The following is a 19,952-nucleotide window of genomic DNA, read 5'->3' as shown; positions in this document are numbered from 1 at the left end:
ATACCTTTCCAAGATCTAGATCTAATTAGACCTTTTTCAATGCTCTATGACTCTAATTGGTCCCCCATTGCCTTGGGAGGATGTATAAGCAAAACCATCAAGTGAATGCGCATGTAGCCACGAAGTCCAAACACTGCAACAGGATAAGTGCATCACGTTCTAGAAACATATTGCTTATTTTTAAAACACATTAAGTCTGTTACAATAAATCTATTTATCTTCATATCTCTCAGATAACTGAGACCATCATCAGTTACATATATGCTGCCATATTTGTTTGGAACCTCTTCTTACTTTATATGTCCTGTTCTTGTGTTTTTGTTGTTTGTGGTGGTGGTGATGGTGGTGGTGGTGGTGGTGATAGGGGTGGTGGTGATGATGGTGGTAGTGGTGGTGGTGGCCATGGTTGTTTCAGAACCTGAATTAAATACCAACTCTACTAGGAAACATTTCTGAGCTCCAAAGACTAGATGGGATATTTACTTACTGTTCTATGTGTTTATCATTGTTGAAGTTCTTCACAGACTCTAGTTAGCTATCTACTTGTTTGCTGGTTTCATCGGCTAACTAAATTGTAAAGTCTCAGCCTCTGCTCTTTATCTTTCTCCCATGAACTGCATGCAGATGACTGAGCCATACATTTGATAATCAATTATGTATACTTGTCAGAGCAAAAGCAGTAAGGACAGAGGCAAGAAACAGGTCATAATGGAGACACTGAAGGGAAATGTAAGGCACCAGCAGGAGAGACAGCAGAGTAGTCAGTGAAGTTGTGGAGTTAGTAGAGTTGTGGTAAAAGGCTCAGCAGTCAAGGAGAGTGTAACTCGGACAGTAGGATTACAGAAGAATGTCTATAGGAGTTTTCTTGTAGGAAATCACTGGTAACCTTTGCGAGAAAAGATTTGGTAGATTTTTGGGGACAGAAGACAAAAGTATAATGAACTGAATAAAGTAATGTGAGTCTAAACTGAGGGAAATATACACAAAAGCACTCGTTCATAAAAAATAAACTCAGAGGGAAGAAAGGGGTAAACTAATGGAGACATATTCTTGGGAAGTTTGCAAAATCAATAAAATCTCTGTGTGTTTGTCTCTGTCTTTTTTCTCTCTTTGTCTCTTTCTGCCTCTCTGTGTGTGTGTGTGTGTGTGTGTGTGTGTGTGTGTGTGCGCGCGCGCGCGCGTGTGCGCGTGCGCGAGTGTGTGCATGTGTATCTGGGCTATTCTCTGTCTCTGCCTCTGCCTCTCTGTGTCTCTGTGTCTGTCTCTGTCTGTCTCTGTCTCTCTGTCTCTGTCTCTCTGTCTCTGTCTCTGTCTCTCTGTCTCTGTCTCTGTCTCTGTCTCTCTCTGTGTGTGTGCGTGTGTGTGTGTGTGTGTGCGTGTGTGTGTGTGTGTTTTTCTGTCTCTCTCTTTCTATCTGCAGTTTCATGGAGACAGAGTTTAATTTTTCAGAAGGCACTGTTGGGGCACAGTTCATGACATTGTTGCGTGAGCAAATGTCCTCATTAAAATCCTACATAAAATTCCCTTGAATATAAAGACAAACGTTCCTTCTTTTGTTTCTTGTGAAATTAGAGAAGAACAATTAAAGGCAAGGGTCACTTGTGAGTTAGTTGAGGAAAGACTGATTAACAGAGCTGAAAGTCAAATGTGTTGTTTTCCCAGTAGAGAATTATGTGATGACAGGCATGTTTGCAGGGATAAGTGTAGTTATCTGAGCTTTAGTAAAAACAAAGATTTGGACACTATATTAATCAGTTAAAGGTAGAACATAGGACCTCAGACAACACCAAGACTTTGGAATTTGTATGACTAGAGTTTTTATGGTGCAAACCCGGACTGTATATTATTCCAGCAAGCTAAGCTTGCCCCCACATTCTGAATAGGCTAATTAAAGAGATAAATAATGGCAAAAGCTGAGAAATATTCAACCAATGTGGCCACATCAGGACGGGAAACAGAGACTTCCTCTCATGCAGCTTTGACACTCTAACATGAAGATACAGAGTTAATAGAAGATAAGAAATATGCTAATCCAAGGATGGTCCTGCCCGTGGCTGACCCAGAGTTGTCATGACTCCAGACTGTTGTTCAAAGTGATGTGTAAGTTATCAAAACTCTACAACATCTATTTCTGAAGGACAAGTTTCATCTTTGACTGGTATCTAACTTCATCCTTCCCTGTTTCCCAGCAAGAGATCCTTGGAGAAATTCAAATTCTTCTGCCTTCTTTGTTTCAATAGTCTGGCAACCAAGGGGAGACAGGTGTTTCTCTTAGCCTTTTAGTGTTCTTTTTTTTTTTTTTTTGGTTCTTTTTTTTCGGAGCTGGGGACCGAACCCAGGGCCTTGCGCTTCCTAGGCAAGCGCTCTACCACTGAGCTAAATCCCCAACCCCGCCTTTTAATGTTCTTGAGACCATTCTTCCTTCTAGAAACTCTGATGCTGGGAAGGATGCTAAGTTGGTGCTGAACACTACTTGCATTGTTAATTGTATCCCACTATCAACATTACAAATATCACAAGGGGCATGGCAAATTCAGAAACAGAGTATCCCAGTGAGTAGTACATTACCTACATTACCTAGTGAATCCCTGACCTCTTCCTGGTATATTGGGCCCTCACCAGTTTGACAGCAGTTTTCTTTTGTAGTTAGTGATTGTAAACATGAAAATACTGACAGTAAGTTTTTAAATCCCCTACTTAAAGCTTAAATGAATTCCTGACTTGTAATAGATAATTTCTGTTGTGTAGCAGATGTGTGTTTAGACACAACCTTGCCTAATATATTTAGGCTACTCTTGTACTGTCTGAAAGAGAGGAAATGTCAATAAAAGAGAAGAAAAGAAACAAAACACCGGTGTGAAATGTTCTCTCCCCCACAATTCCTTTTCCTGCTGATGCATACAATTTTTATGAAATAAAGGTCAGTGATTTAATTTCCAGTTTGTTTTTTTTCCAGCCACTGGGTCATTTTGCTCAAGCTATCTTTATTTATATACAATCTCTTACAGATTGTTTTTCCTTACTTTCACCATCGAAATCAACAAAGACTGCATTATTAAAGTAATTAATTAGTTTTACTATCTGAATACAAATTTCTGGGAATAATTGTTGCTTATTCATAGCTTTTGTCTTTTTTATCCCAGTTGCAAAACATCTCCATATTCAAATCCAAACTCTGACAAGTGCTAAGGTAAAATAGATTCTGGCCTCCAGCCCATCTTTGTTCATAGTTGGCCTTGGACTACCATTCCTGTGTTATTGTAATTAAACTGAAGGCCATTAATAATGTTTTATGTAAGAAATACAAATCCTTGTGTTTTCCCAGTATAATTGGGTCTCAAGCTGTGCTGCTTTCCAAGTTGTCTTACTTTAGAGATTTATTTCAGTGAGTTTCTTCTAAAATGTGATTTCAGGACATGAGTAGCAAAGATAACTCTGATTCCCATGGTAGATGGCAGCAAAGGTCAAGGTTTGTTATCTGAGAAGGGGTGGGCAAGCCTGAACCTCCCAGTCCTCTCAAATATCATCAGCTTACTGTAGCTTTTTAGTTTCCTTGTCCCTCTCACTTTAGACAATAGAGTCATATAGTCATACCATATAGTCATGTCCCTAGCCCTTGGGATTTTGAGACAGACTTCCATGGTGTAACCTAGACAGCACTTGAACTTACAGTCCTTCAGCCTATGGAATGCTGGGACTTCAAGTGTCCATCAACATAACTGAAGGTGTACAGAGATTTCTTTTTAACTGGATTTTGAAAGTTGGTTTGAAGACTTCTGGGTGAAAAATGAATAGATGTCTTATCCATTTTCCATTTTGAAAGCATCTAAGGGTGTACTTACATTGTGAAATACACACTGGTCAGTTGAAAGGAAGTTTGTGCTTATGTTCAATGTTAATGACACACAAATGATGTAACCTAGTATAGCCATTATAGAAAAAAAGTCCTCAAAACACTACAAAATGGAACTGCCATCCTATTAACTAATCCATATTCCACTACTGAGTACACACTCAAACTATTCTGTTGGTGTACTAACTGCAGTCTATGATCGTCACATAGTTATTCTCAAACAGCCACGACTCAGCCTGCATCACTTGTACATGCTGTGCACAAATTCTATTCATCTTCAAAAGATAAGAAAGGAAATTATATAGAATTGCAAAACTTACAAACTTAAAAAAGACATAATTGTATTGTTGATTATAAACAAAAGTTTATAACATTAACCGAAAATGGTGAGTTAAACCTACCTACCTGAGAGCCATCCACTCATAATTCCTGTGCTTGAGAGCATGCGTGCATGTGTCCATGCTCTGTGTGTGTGTGTGTGTATGAGAGAGAGAGAGAGAAACAGAGAGAGACAGAGACAGAGAGACAGAGAGACAGAGAGAAACAGAGAGGCAGAGAGAGAGAGAGAGAGAGAGAGAGAGAGAGAGAGAGAGAGAGAGAGAGAGAGAATATATAGGAGATAGAAGGTGACCTAAGGTAGAGTTTTCTTGGTTGCTGTCTACTTTGGTTTTTGTGTGGCAAAGAGGGTCTCTCATCCTGGGATTCTGAAGATGGGTAGCGAGCCCTAGTGATCTGCTGGCCTCTATACCTTCAGTCGAAATGTTACAGGAGTTTCACAGATGCAGATTTTTAACTTGGGTTCTGGGTTATTGATCTTAGGCCTTCATACTTCAGAGCAAGCACTTTAGTGACTGAACTACCACCCTAGACCCTACTTGTTTTTTTTTAAGTGTTGAATTTTACTTCATAGTATTTTGTTAAAGATGTCTGTTTTTCATACAATAAGAAAAATAAATGGTATATTTTTCTTTTTCCTAATGTCCTAATCTATCTTTAGTGTTAAAATAATGTTGTTATATTACTTTTGTAACATTCTGCAAAACACATTATAGAACAATTGGATTTTTTTAATACTGAAAAGATTTCATCAAAAAAATCATCTAGATCCATTGTTTTCTTTTCGGAGGTTATTAATTACTGATTCAGGCCCTTTAACCGAAATGGAACTATTGAGTTCTTCATTTTGTCTTAGGTGGGTTTTGATAGTGTCTTTAAACATACGGTCCATTTTAACCAAGTTATCAAATTTATAGGCATGCTGTTGTCACAGTGGTCCTTGGGTACAGCACAGCAGCTATAATTCACCAATTATGACCTCTGTTTTATCTCTGATATTGGCGATTTGGGGGATTTTTCTCTCTCTCATAGTTATCAGGCTAGAAATGTATGAATTTTGTTGATGCTTTCCTAAAAACACGAGTTTGGTTTGGTTGTTTCATTGGTTTGCTGTTTGTTTTGAGTTTATGTTGGCTTGTGTTAGATTTCAAGTTCTCTCTGGCTCAAGGTTCCCATACTGATCAGATTCATAACTTATTTTCTAATGTATACACTTACTGCTATATATTCCCGTGTTTGTACTGCTTTTGCTGTAGCCTGTGTCTCAATAGATTGCATTTAATTAGTTCAAAATAATAAAAAAGTTGTTAACAAGTCTGTCTTCTATAGCTGTGTGCTATTAATGAACTACATTGCGTAATTTATAGGTATTTTTGAAAGTTTTTCAAGGTATGTTTGATACTGATTTCTAGAATAAGCTTGTAATAACTGTTATGCTCCTAAATTTGTTAAGATTTGCTTTATGACCCAAAATGTGCTCTACCTTGGTGAATATTCCCTGTAAAGTTTAGAATACTACTGTTTGGGGGAAAGGATATTAGAGGAAAGACAATTCTTATCAAGTCATTGGTAGTGAGTTTTAGAGCAAGATATTTCAATGCCATATTGTGCCAACTGATCTGACACTTCCCATCAGAGTAGTGCAGCTTGGGTTGTAAAGTGTGATAAAAGAAAGGAAGGGAGAGGAAGAGGGGGGATGGAAGAGGAGGAGAAAAGGAAGGAGGAAGAAGAGAAGGAGAAGGGGAGAGGAGGGGAGGGAAGAGAAGAGAAGAGGAAAAAAGAGATCTAAATAGTTTCCTTCTAGTATAGTTCTATCTTTGGATGTTGTTTGGAATTTTTGGTGGCCTTTCCTTGAGTCACTGTCTTCAGGCCACTTATATTCAAGGTGATTATTGATAGAAGGAGGTTAATATCTGCAAACATTGCTCGTGTGACTCTCCCTTCTCTTTTCTTGCCCTTTTCTTTTCAATTCAGTCATTTAAATGATTGCATTTTATCTCCTGCCCACCAATTACATGTATCCTTTTCACATTGCTTGCATGTTCTGAGGTTTGTAGCATAGATCTTACCTAATCTACTTCAATCTTCACATGACATTGTCCCATCAAACTATCTTGCTTCTCAAATATTTTACAGACCTCATGCCAGGGTACTCCTAGTTCATTCCTTCCATTTCATTTATTGATATTTTCTAATATTCTAACACATTGGTTCTCAACCTTCCTAATACTGTGACCCTTATTACAGTTTCCCACACTATGCTGACCACCAGCCATAAAATTATTTTCATTGCTATTTCAAATCTATAATTTTGCTAGTTATAAAGCATGTTGTAAATATGTTTTTTCCAGTGATCTTATGTGATTCTGTGAAAAGAGATGGCAACCCTAAGGTTGAGAACCACTGCTCTTACACAGTTTCAACTGTTAGAACTCTTAACTGTTATACTTTAGATAAGTTAAGAATAACTACATAAATATTGTTTTTAACCTTTACTTTTTTCTTTCCCTGATATTTTCCATTTCTCTAAGTATACATGTTTCTGATCCATAATTCTTATGTTTCTCCCCGTACGACTCATTTTCATAATTTTGAGAAGATAGGCTGTCTTAGTTCATTTTGTGTAGTTATATTACAGAGTTCCATGAACTGAGCAAATGAAAGTTTAATGATTTAAAGTTCTAAGACTCAGTGGCTGGGTATGGACAGAGTCTTTCTGCTACCTTGCCCCATAGAAGGAGGAATAATGACATTAGCTCATTCACACTTGTGGAACCCTTGTGGACTAAATGCCTCCTGAAGATCCGATCTCCCAGTAATGTCTTTGAAGAGTATTTGGACAAAGAGAACAATGAGTTGTCTCCATTGTTCATTGGAAGAAGTATTCCCTTTTCAACTGCTGAAGGGTATTGTCATTGGACATTGAAGATCATTTAGTTTGGGGTATTCTAGGAGCTTTGGTGACCTGAGATTTGGTTTACATCATGTATTTTAGGAAGTTCTTAGCAATTTTTATATTTCTTTCTCCAAACCACCTTTTCAGCCTTCCTGATATTTTATCGAGGTATGCTACAACTTTTGTTACTATCCATAAACCCTTAGGTTCACCATTTTATGTTTTCCCTTTCATTATTTTTCTCTCCTTGAATTTCAGTATGGAAAGTCTCTGATGACTTGGCTTCAAGCTCCCAAACTCTCTTCTGCTTGTACCATCTACTAATGAGTCCAGTGAGATGCTGGTCATTTTTTGTTGCAGTGATTTTTATCCAGGCCATTTCATCTTGATTCCTTCTTAGAGTATGTTTTACAGAACCCGCTGCTTACTCTATTCCTCTATTTGCGTGTATTGCTTTATTCTCACTAGAGATTCTAATTAAAAATCACATGCTTAGGGGGCTGGGGATTTAACTCAGTGGTAGAGCGTTTGCCTAGCAAGCGCAAGGCCCTGGGTTCAGTGCCCAGCTCCGAAAAAAAGAAAAAAAAATCACATGCTTTGTGATTTTTTTCACTTAAAATTGTCCATCTTGTATCTTGTCTTAGAAGTGAGGCCTTCAACGTGGAGGGTTATGGTAGTCTGCTTTATAATTACCCCATTTTGAATGCTGCTTTAGATAAAGATAGTAGAGTTTCCTAAATCCTTAAAAACTCTGCTTTTCATATGTCTGCTTGACTTTGGACTTCTCTAACTACTCAGCCTCAGACAATCTTCCTTTTATATTTTTGATCAATAATCCATTGCAAACCAGAGCAGAGGTGCTGTTATAGAAGTGCTGTGATAGGTGCTGGTTATAAACAGTGTCTGTCCGTGATCTTCTAGTTAAATCTTCCATTGTCCTGGGCTGTCTCTTAGAGTAGTAATGATCTTGTCTTTCCAGAAGAATTATGCATTGTTTCTCTATCTTAGTCTTCCTATGTTGGCCATACAATATTCCTAAACTGTCTTGCTGTTTGTTTTTCTTTCCCTACTTCCCTGAGACAACAAGTCCATTAGAGTTTGTAAGCTTATAGCCAATGTGTCTTTCTACTCATTGAGTAACAAAGATTACAGTATTTTCTCCTGGACTGAACGCTTTGTTGTGCTGAAGACTGAACATATTTTACAACAATTATGATCTTAACAAAAAGAGAAAAGAAAAAAACGTATTTCAGTCAGGTGTGGTGGCATGTACCTTTAATTCTAACACTTGGTGGGCAGAGGGAGACAAATTTCTGTGAGTTTGAGGCCAGCCTGTTCTACATAGAGAGTTCCAAGATATCAAATTCTCCATAGAGAGACCCCATCTTAAATAAACCAAAACCAAAAGCAAACAAACAGGCAAATATTTCTTTCTCATTGCTCCTTCCAGAGTGTTGATTTTCTGGGAGTTCATCCTTGAACGTCTGGTGAGAGTCCTGAAAGTTCTCCCTATGAAGGCAAAAATTGGACACAATAATAGTGATAGAAACAAGGACAACTGATTAAAAAAATGGAAAGGCATTCCTGAATTAGGAATGGGCCAGAGAACTCTAAATTATGTTTGAAGCTGAAAAGCCCTGGGCTATGGGAGTCTTTATCTTTTGTAGGTAATTTGCACATCCCCACATTCTCCAGTGGTTTGACGTCTGATTTCCATCTTTCTCTGCCATCGTTTTCCTCACATATGTCAATAGTGATGCCTCTAAGAACCTTTATCTTCCCTGTGTTCTGCTACATCCCTCCCAGTTTATGGATCCAAAACTTCCTGCTCCAAATGACCAGCTCTTGGCAGTGTCTCTGATGAAGCCTCTGTGTGTGTTAGGAGGAATTGGCTCCATAGCCTTAAGTTTCTGATCCATGCAAAGGAATTGATTTTCTGCTTGATTGGGTTTTTCTGGTTACAAAGATGTGGCTGACTGCTCTGAACCTCTCTGATGTCTCAGGTGAAATAAGAAGTCACCATTTGCTTCCTAAAACAAACTGCATTTCACTGCACTGCAAATCTCTTCTAGGAAAAGGCAGAAAGAATGCCACAATCACTCCTGTCATGAGTCAACGTCAAGACCCTAAAGCAGACAGACAGTGAAGTATTTGCTAGGTGAAGCAAATGGATGAAAGTAGAGGTAGATAGATGGAGATTTATACATTAATAAAGCACAGATGAATCATTACCAAAGCACATAAAAGAAGGATCTGGTGGTTCAGGGATGGGATAAACTATATGCCCAGTATGCCTTAATATTGCAAAATCAAAGAATACCTAAGACACTAGGAGATCACTTTGTCAAGAGTAGCCTGGGAAAGAAATTGAACACAAAGAGTAAGAATGAAAAGGGGAGAAAAATTTCAGGGCATCAGCTCTTAAAATGTAGGTCATTACCTCATATCGGGTCATGTAACTGAATGGAGAGGTGGTTATAAAAAACATGTCAACCATAAAATATTTTTGAATGGACAGGGACCAAAAATTAACTCTACATCAAGGGCTTCATGCCCCTGGGGTGTTTCTCTGGCAGCCTTTACCCAAGTTGCATCACAATGGCTATTTTTTTTTCATTTTAAAGTAAGCTCTAATTATGGAGACCAGGTTGGCCTTGAACTGTTTACTTGTATTACCTAATTTTTACCCTTTGCCATTATGTGTTTTATGAAGAATTTAAAGTGTGCTCACTGTCCAATCTAAAAATACTTCTAAGGAATAAAGTACTGTGAAACCATCTGAGAAAAATGTTTGCTTCCCATTTAAACATAGGCTAAAAATATTACAAGGTGTAGGCAGGTTAATAATCCAAATTATCTCCAGATCCATCTGAAGAAAGCTGGATGAGGGTCTCGGGTGATGTGCAGTCACAGGAAGACATGTGCAAATGCCGTGTTGCAAGAGGCCTGCAGGGCTATAGTTAGAACTCTGAAGGACGGGAACTTCCTGTTTCAGCCTTTTCAACCTGAGACACTGAGTGTCTTCCCACTGGATTAGGTCTTCTCAGTTCCCTAGTCAGAAACTGAAGGACAATGACAACCAGGTTCCCAATAGTCTGATATGACTCTGTCATTGAACCAAACTGAGGTCCTTGTAGGCCACTGGTGGACTGCAAATTTCTCTCCTTTATCCCTTCCACCAATCTACCAACTTCATCTTTTGAACCATTTTTCAATATGGCTTTCCAATATAGCTAATGACTGAATACAAGTATATACAGAGCATTCTTTGTAGTAACTAGCATCCTATAGTGTGGATATCATCATGATGTCATTTTACAGATGAGATCATTGAAGCCAACAAACTTGGATAAATAAATAAATTTATTATTTAAATCCTGTAAATGGTCTAACTGATCTTTGAAAGCAGACAACTCTGACTCTGAGACTAAATTTCCAACAATAATGTTATACACAATTATGACAGCAGTTCTCAACCTGTGGATCACAACCCATAGGGTCAGTCACATATCAGATATCCTTGCATATCAGATATTTACATTACAATTCACAACAAGAGCAAAATTATAGTGATGAAGTAGCAGTGAAAATAACTTTATGGTTGGGGGTCACCAAAACATGAGGAACTGTATTAAAGGGCCGTAGACTTAGAAAGATTGAGAAGCTCTGAATTAGCAGCAGGATAGTTCCTTGGGCCCTTGACTGTTTGGGTACGTGAGTCTGTATCTCCACTTAAGAGCTGCCACGTACATGAGATGGGGAGGGATATAGTTGTTCGTCTCCCATGTTGGCCACAGTAATGATTCTGCTGTGAGTAGAATACTGGCTCAGAAGTTTAATGCTTTGAGCCACATGCTTTGAGGCATGAGTCATGACTCTAATTTGATGGATATCACCTGATATCTCTTTTAAAAACAAATGCCAGAACAAACTTGAGCTCTACATACTCTCTCCATAGGATTTATGTAACATTTCAACCTCTTCAAGGCTCACCTGGCATACTCTTTTAATTTCTTCACCCATAGTTCTCTTGCACTTTACTCTGCTCTCTTTGGCTTATAGGTCATGGGAATTACATGATAAGGCATTTGAGCATTGGGATTCAGACTTCCTCTAGAGAACGAGCCTAAATGGATTTAGAATCAAAATAAATTTCTAGACCAAGCAACTCCCCATCCTCTTCCTCCAAAAGTTTTTCCACCAAAGACCCAGGAGGTGCTAACTACATCAACAACTATGAGCTCCACACTGGTCTAGCTGGACTCACAGAAATGCTTTCTTTGACCTGATAGCCACAAAAATATAGACTCTGCAGACTCAAAAGTTTGGAGGACACAAACAGCAACTAGGATTCAGAAGTGAAGAGGGGAAAGGGGCAATGGAACACAAGTGGGACCAGGGCAGGGATTCAGATGATGACAGTAAGGGGAGGAAGGAAGAAAAAAAGGAGAAGGGGGGGGGTACTTCAGCCATTGTTTGATAATTTTGTGATCTGAGAAACTACACAAAAAAGAAATTCACCAGATACCATTCTATGCAAAGATACTCTCAATGATCTATCTGATAGATGTGACTTTACCAAGAAAAAAAAACCCTCTATAATACCACAAACCCAGGACTGATCTGATCTATAGTTCCTGTGAGAAAAAAAGCAGCATGTGCCAGGTGCTATATTATGTGCTTTATAATAATCCACTTCAATCTTCACAAATACATGTTGCTTTCTCCATATTGATTTGGAAATTAAAACAAAGTTTTCATGTTGTCAGGCCATTGCCAAATAATGATAGCATAGAGATTTATACATTTGTTTCGAAGTGTTGTAAATTATACTTTAAGTCCACATCCATGATCACTTTTGTTTTTATCTTCCCTGGGCTTCTCTGCTGAAATCATCTCTTCCACTTCTATTTTGTGACAAAATGCCAGGTTTTAATTTCTTATGCCTTTCTCTGCCAGCGAGACATAAACAATGGCAGTCCTTCAACTTGTACTTTGTGGATTTGACTTATTATTGACTTGCATATTCTCTTCTACTCAAAATATGCTAGACTTGAGGTATATAGCTAACAGACATTTTACACAAAAGCCTACTCCAGAAAAGCCATATCTTCTTAGTTACCTCGTAGATTAAAAATAATTAGTACAGGTGTTCATTAACCGAACCATAGTAATTCCACACAATAGTAATACGAATAAATGTCCTTTATATGTATGATAGGAAAAGAGTTGGGCGCACAGTGAAACTTGTGAGAATTTTCTTCACTGTGCCATTATTCAGCAAACATTCATTCACTGAGGATCTTTGATACCTAGAATGATGTGATAAGGATTATTAAGGGAAGCGCATATAAAGAAAATGTGAGTACCACATCAGGAAAGAAGGGATGGAGAGATATAACCTGTCATTTCTATCTTCAAGGTCCCCGTGTTTTATACACGGAGTACATGCCTGAGACCGCTGATGAATTGCTTGCCTCACAATGTTTATGTAGCCAAGAAGCTGCTATTGAGCTAAGTGGATCTGTATTCTGAATGACCTTGTGTGTTTCACGGCTCACTCATCTCCGAGTCCAGCTTCCCGAAAATTCTGATATATTTGGCTAGAAGCATCTTTATTACTAAGAGTATTAAGAAAGGTTTATGCCTTCTATATTACTTTAATATTTTTAAGTGGTGATAGTGACTAATAATCTTAATATTAGTGAATCAATATCTTGTCAGCTAAATGGTATAATTCAGCCAATAAAAAGTCCTAATTCATATGAGAATTACAAATCAAAACTTAGACAGAGGTACACTTAAAATAATCATGATAAATGATGAGTTAGGACAGTGCAATTATTCTGAATTGCATTTAAATATTATCTGGTTCACATTAAAGAATAATAAAATAAAATCTTGAACCTAAGAGATCCCCAAAAATATCAAAACAAAACTTATAGAAAAACGCTACAAATAATTACAAACCTAGAATGGTATATTTTGAGAAAACTTATATAAATTGAAAGTTTCTGTCTTGAAGAACCAGAGATTACAAAATAAATAGTCTTTAAAATAGGGAACCCAATTCCTAATTCCCAGAATGAGTGATTTAACATATACAAACACATGGACAGCATTGGGCTCATTTGACCGACATCATAGAGCACTGAGGACTCAGCATTTGCGATCACTCCAGAAAATTTGTTCCTAGCTTTATCTCTTTTATTCTAAAGCAATTTTGAACTTTATAACTCTTTTTGGAAGATATTAGCACCTGAGATCATAGACATGACAAAAAACACATACCTGGTAAGGAGAGGGGCCAAGACACAAAGACTCCATGATACCAACATTTAAGATTACCTTTTTTTTTTTCCGATCAGGCTCCTCGTGCTCCTATCACACACCCATCACACTTCCAACACGCTTCATTCATGCTAACATCACACTCTCAACATGTACCCATCACGCTCCCACCATACTCCCATCACACATGCATCATGCTCCCATCACGCACCCATCGCACTCCCATCATGCTCCCATCATGCCTCCATCATGCCTCCATCAGGCACCCATGACACTTCCACCACACTCCTATCATGGACCCATTACACTCCCATCATGCTCCTATCATACTCCCAACACACTCCTTTCATACTCACATAATACTCCCATCATGCTCACATCACGCTCCTATCACACTCCCATAAGCTTCCAACACTTCTTTCTGTCTTCCTTTGTTACCTGCAGTGTACCACTCTGTGTCTAGTATATTTGTCTTCTTAAATGTAAGAGGAGATAGGCTTTATATTTACTATATTTTATCATGATTTCTTCCTGAAGATCTGAGTTCCAAGTGATGCCCCTTCTGTTCAGCCTGAAGTGTTCCTTTTAAATATTTATTTTTGTGTCTGTAATATAAATCATCTCCACCCTTCTCTTTCTCCCTTCAAACCCTCCCATATGTCCCTCCTTGCTCTATTTCAAATTCATGACCTCTTATTCATTCATTGTTGTGCATGTGTATATTCTCTCTCTCTCTCTCTCTCTCTCTCTCTCTGTGTGTGTGTGTGTGTGTGTGTGTGTGTGTGTGTGTGTATTCTTAAATATATAAATTCAACCTGCTCAGTCCATATCATATTGCTTGTATATGTTTCAGGTGGGCCAGTTGATGTGTGTTTTCCAGGGAAGAATATTTCTTCTGCTCCAACCATCCTTTAGCTGTGTGTAGTTCTTTTTTTAATTCTTTATATATATTTTTTACAGTCTAGTCATTATACTCCTCCCAGTCCGTCCTCCGACAATTCTTCATCAGAGTCCTCTCCAGTCTCCAAGAGGATGTCCCTACCCCCAAAACCCACCCCACCGGACTTCCCTACTCCTTGGGGCCTCAAATTTCTAAAGGGTTAAGGGCATCTTCTCTCACTAAGGCCAGACCAGGCAGTCCTCTGCTGTATATGTGCCAGGGCCCTCATATCATCTAGTGTATGCTGTCTTGTTGCTGGCTCAGTGTCTGAGGGATCTTAGTTGAGACTGCTGGTCTTTCTATGGGGCCACACTACTCCTCAGCTTCTTCTAGCCTTCCCCTAATCCACCGACAGGATCCCTGACTTCAGATCTCTGAATGGGTGTAAGTATCTGCATCTGACTCTTTCAGCTGCTTGTTGGGCCTCTCAAAGGGAAACCGTGCTAGGCTCCTGTGTGTAAGCACACTAGCATTAGTAAAAGGATCAGGCCTTGAAGCTATTGGGCATATCATCTAAAGTATCTCCCCTTTAATCCTGAAAGTCTCTCACTTCCCAGGTCTCTGGTACATTCTAGAGGGTCCTCTCACCTCTAACCTCCCGAGGTTGCCTGATTCCATTCTTTCTGCTGGCACTTATGGCTTCACTCCTGCTCCCCCTCCCAACACGTGATCATGTTTCCATTTTTCCCTCACTGTTCCCTCTCCCACCTAAGTCTCTCCCTCATTCTGCCACCATGATTACTTTCTTCTCCCTCCCAAGTAGAATTGATGCATCCTCACTTGGGCCCTTCGGCTTCTTAACCTTCATGAGTTCTATGGATTCCTGGTATTCTGTACACGTTTGACTAATATCCACGTACTAGTGAGTACACACCATGCATGTCCTTTTGGGTCGAGTTACCTCATTCAGAATGATATTTTCTAGTTCTATCCATTTCTCTGCAAAACTCACGATGTCCTTGTTCTTAATAGCTGAATAGTATTGTACCAGAAGACTTCTGACTGGATGTACAATTAACTCAGACAAATGGGTAGCCTTCCTTTATACAAAAGATACATGGGCTGAGAAAGAAATTAGGGAAACAACATCCTTTACAATAGTCACAAATAATATACACTTCTTGAAGCAACTCTAACCAAACAAGTGAAAGATATGTATGACAAGAACTTCAGGGGTTGGGGATTTAGCTCAGTGGTAGAGCACTTGCCTAGCAAGCGCAAGGCCCTGGGTTCGGTCCCCAGCTCTGAAAAAAAGAAAAAAAAAAGAACTTCAAGTTTCTCAAGAAAGAAATAAAAGAAGACCTCAGGAAATAAAGATATCCCCCATGTTCAAGGAGTGGGAGAACTAGCATAGGAAAAATCATCATCCTGCCAAAAGCAATCTACAGATTCAGTGCAATCCCCATCAAAATTCCAACACAATTCTTCAAAGAGCAAAACAAAAAACCCAGTGTAGCAAAAGAAAACAATTCTTTTTTTTTTTTGCTAATGAGATGAGACACACTTTAATTAAAAGGATAACTTGAATAATTCTTACTCTGAGTATGGTCTGGATATTGTTCTCACGTTTTCTCTTTTTATTGTTTTCTTCCATTTTTATTAAATTGGGTATTTCTTATTTAAATTTCAAATGTTACTCCCTTTCCCGGTTTCCAGGCCATCATCCCCCTAACACCTCCCCTTCCCCTTCTATAAGACTGTTCCCCTCCCCATCCACCCCCTATTACTGCCACACCAAGAATCCAGTACATGGGGGTCCAGCCTCCTTGGCAGGACCAAGGGCTTCCCCTTCCACTAGTGCCCCTACTAGGCTATTCATTGCTACCTATGAATTTGGAGCCTAGGGTCAGTACAGTCTTTGGGTAGTGGCTTAGTCTCTGGAAGCTCTGGTTGGTTGACATTGTTGTTCTTATGGGGTTGCAAGCCCCTTCAGCTCTTTCAGTCCTTTCTCTGATTCCTTCAATGGGGGTCCCATTCTCAGTTCAGTGGTTTGCTGCTGACATTCGCCTATGTATTTGACGTATTCTGGCTGTGTCTTTCAGGAGAGATGTACATCCGGTTCCTGTCAGCCTGCACTTCTTAGCTTCATCCATCTTATCTAGATTGGTGGCTGTATTTGTTTGGGCCACATGTGGGGCAGGCTCTGAATGGGCGTTCCTTCAGTCTCTGTTCTAAACTTTATCTCCCTATCCCCTCCTATTGGTATTTTTGTTCCCCTTTTAAAGAAGGAGTGAAGCATCCGCATTTTGGCCATCCTTCTTGAGTTTCTTGTGGTCTGTGCATCTTGGGTAATTCGAGCATTTGGGCTATTATCCACTTATCAATGAGTACATACCATGTGTGGCAAAAACAATTCTTAACAATGAACTAACTTCTGGGGAAATCACACATCCCTGACCTCAAGCTATACTACAATAGAACAATAGTGATAATAACATCGTGATAGTGGTACAGAGACAGACAGGTTGATCAAAGGAATAGAATCAAAGATCCATAAATAAAACCACACACTAATGAACACTTGATCTTTGCTCATGCACATGTCACACTCGCATCATATCCTCATCACACTCTCATCATGCACCCATCATGCTCCTATCATGCTATCATGGCCCATCATGTTCCCATCATGCTCCCATCATGCTCCTATCATTGCCGCCATCACACCCGCATCATGCCCCCATCACACCCCCATCACACTACCATCATACTCCCTCAGGCACCTATCATGTACCCATTCTGCTCCTATCACACACTCATAAGCTTCCAACACTTCTTTCTGTTTGCCTTCCTTACCTGTAGTGTACCACTGTGTATCTAGTATATTTGCCCTTTTCAATGTAAGAGATAGGCTTTCTATTTACTAAATTATATCATGATTTCTTCCAGCACACAGACTCTAAGACCAAAGACTAGAAATGTCTGTAAGAAGATAAGTGAATTCTCTTAAATTTCACAACTCAGGACCCGTTACCAGAGGCATGCAAGGACTCTGAACTTGACCAAAGCTATAGGCTCCAGGTCATTGCTTCTGCCCAGCTGTCCTCAAAGGTCCTCTTACATTTTGTATTTGATGGCCAACCCCAAAATAAAGTGGGAGTATAGGAAGGACTGTCATCATGTAGAAGAGCCAGCCTTCCTTAAACAGCCTTGATGGAGGCCACTCTAGAGAAATAGAGCACCAGGAAAGTACCATGAAAAGTTGTAAAAATTATCCAATGTATGAGCTAAAAAGCATAATGATCCCATATATCCTGTAGCTACTGAGCATGGGTACTGGTCTGACGCTACTGCAAAATTGGTATATAACTTTCAAATGACGACCCCACAAGGTGTGTTGATTATCTAAAGACATAAATGACAAATGTAGGAAGCACCAAGAACTTATGTAACATGCTATAGTAAAGGTCTCTAATATTTTTGGTTTTTTCTATGTCCATGTGAGCTCTAGAATTTTAACTAGAACATATAGATATTCAACAGGAAGATCTAGCCTTGGAAATGGGAGATTATATATACATAATCATACACACACATAGATACACACACAGACATACTCACAGACATATACACAGAGAAAGATATACACACAGAGACACAGACACAGACATGCACACAGAGACATACACACACAGACATGTACACAGCTTTTAGAGAAAGATTACTCTTTAACAGGGACTTGATCAGGAAGATAACAAAAATGTGATACAAGAATGTGCTGAAAGAGAAGCAGACAAATGTTACTCATTTGCAATCAACAACAACGATAAATTGCAGTGAACGTAAGGGGCTTTCAAGTGCTGTTTTCATTTGCTTTCTTGGAACAGTGGAGGCTCTCCATTTGGGAACGCTAATGGCTGCCCATGGCTACTTCTTTCCCATCTCAGATCATGTCCTCACACTCAAGGATGATGGCACCTTCTACCGGTTTCAAGTAAGTGGAGACACAGATGTTCTTTCACAGTAAATTAGAATGCCTGAGCTTTGTTCCTATGTGTTTACAGAACTTTAACTATGACATAGTTTTCTTAAGCTACTTAGAGAGTAAATAATGTTCGTGTGAAAGCATCAGAATCGATTGTCAGATACCAATGGGAAACTGGAGACTGAATTGTGTAAAGATTGGAGTTATAGTCTAACATAGGAAACCTTAAGGAAAATGTGGAAAGTGACTTTCTGGAATCAAGGGGAATAAGGAAGACATCAGTTGTAAATTCCATCTAACAAGTAGAAAGTTGAGAAATCTGACTAAACTTATACTCCCACATCTGATCCATTACCAACTTCTATCCCAGCAAACTCCCTGACTATGTAATATTACTAATTGGCAAGTCAATTGTCTAGATGTGTCTAACTCTTCTTTTTTGGAGAGAAAGTATTTAGTATTATAGGATTACATTTTTATACAGTTCTAATTTTTAGAAAAGTTTTTTCTCATAGAAGCTACAAGTAGACTAACAAATTCTCAAAATTCTGAAGGAATGATTGTTTTATGATTACAAAATAAAAATTATGTTCATCAACATGATAAATAAAAACTCTGATGTACAAAACCAAAAAATTTTTCATCATTATCTAATTTAATTTTTTCCCATGAAACAAAAGAGTTCAGACATAGCCTTAGGTTTGTGATAATGTATTGAATTAGCCACAATTTAAAACCCATTTCTCTGTTCTCAATCTTCTCAGAACAAAATTTGTTTGAATGTTTTAATCATGTTCATAAGTCATGAACGAAGGTTACAGTGCACCACTGCACATCCAGAGAAGGAAGGGAATTTTAAAGAGTTTTAGGGTCAAGTGAAAGGATGGGAGGAAGGGGCATATTTGTCACATGACTACAAAATTTAGGCAGAGGTTATCAAGTTCAATGTGCTAGTAGATGTATCTTATGCAACTCTATTAAAATTATATTATTAATACATGTTATTATTAATACATGATTACCATGTTTCATATTTTGAAAGTCTATCTACCTTTGAAGTAAGATCTAAATATGACAGGTTATCAAATCTGTTTATTAGTGATTCCTATAACAAGTCTAAAGGAATCAACAACAGTCAGTGGGAACTAAATATCTATGTGTAAAGTCTAGCATGTGTTAGTCACTGAACAGCACTGATAAGAAAAAGTACATGAGGGTTCCCAGTGTTTTATCAATTTTTATGTTAGTTCAAAGCAACAGAAATGTCTTGAGTTGAAATTGACCTCCTTTGAAGCAATTTAAAAACAATGGGTTAAGTTCTTAATGCCTCCAGTAGACCATGTAGATTCCAAACATCATTAAGAAAATAAAGAAAATATAGGACATATATTTGAGATAAACAGAACCAGAACCAGAGCTTAATTTTATTGAGCCAAAAAATGTTTGTAATAGTCTTAGTACATTTTAAAAATGTGGGATTTATTTCTTAGGTTTACTGTAAACTTTAAATTATGTAGTCACTCTCTCTTTGCTAACTGGAAGTGAGACCTGACATGATTCCCTAGGCCAATCTCACATCTGTCTCATAGAGTTGGTGTACTATGCAGCTGAAGGGTGGTGAGTAATGACCAGGAACTGGAGTTAGTTCTGTAGAAGCAAAGGTGGTTAGCTCTAGAAAAGAGACACACATGCATTAAATTGTCTTAAAGTC

General features: G+C 38.5%; 1 protein-coding gene across 13 annotated transcripts in view; it reads left to right on the top strand.

Moving 5' to 3' along the window:
• The window catches only part of Rgs7 (regulator of G-protein signaling 7), a 433,024-nt gene that overhangs the window by 326,053 nt on the left and 87,019 nt on the right, over nucleotides 1-19,952 (top strand). For all 13 annotated transcript variants that reach the window (NM_019343.2, XM_087581505.1, XM_087581504.1 and 10 more), the window contains 1 exon segment: nucleotides 18,144-18,250. In NM_019343.2, coding sequence (NP_062216.1) covers nucleotides 18,144-18,250 — 107 coding nt within the window.

Source organism: Rattus norvegicus, chromosome 13 (genome assembly GCF_021556685.1).
Source record: "Rattus norvegicus strain SHRSP/BbbUtx chromosome 13, alternate assembly SHRSP_T2T, whole genome shotgun sequence".
Lineage (NCBI taxonomy): Eukaryota > Metazoa > Chordata > Mammalia > Rodentia > Muridae > Rattus > Rattus norvegicus.
The sequence above is the reverse complement of the archived record's forward strand: the minus strand, read 5'-3'. Positions and strand labels throughout refer to the sequence as shown.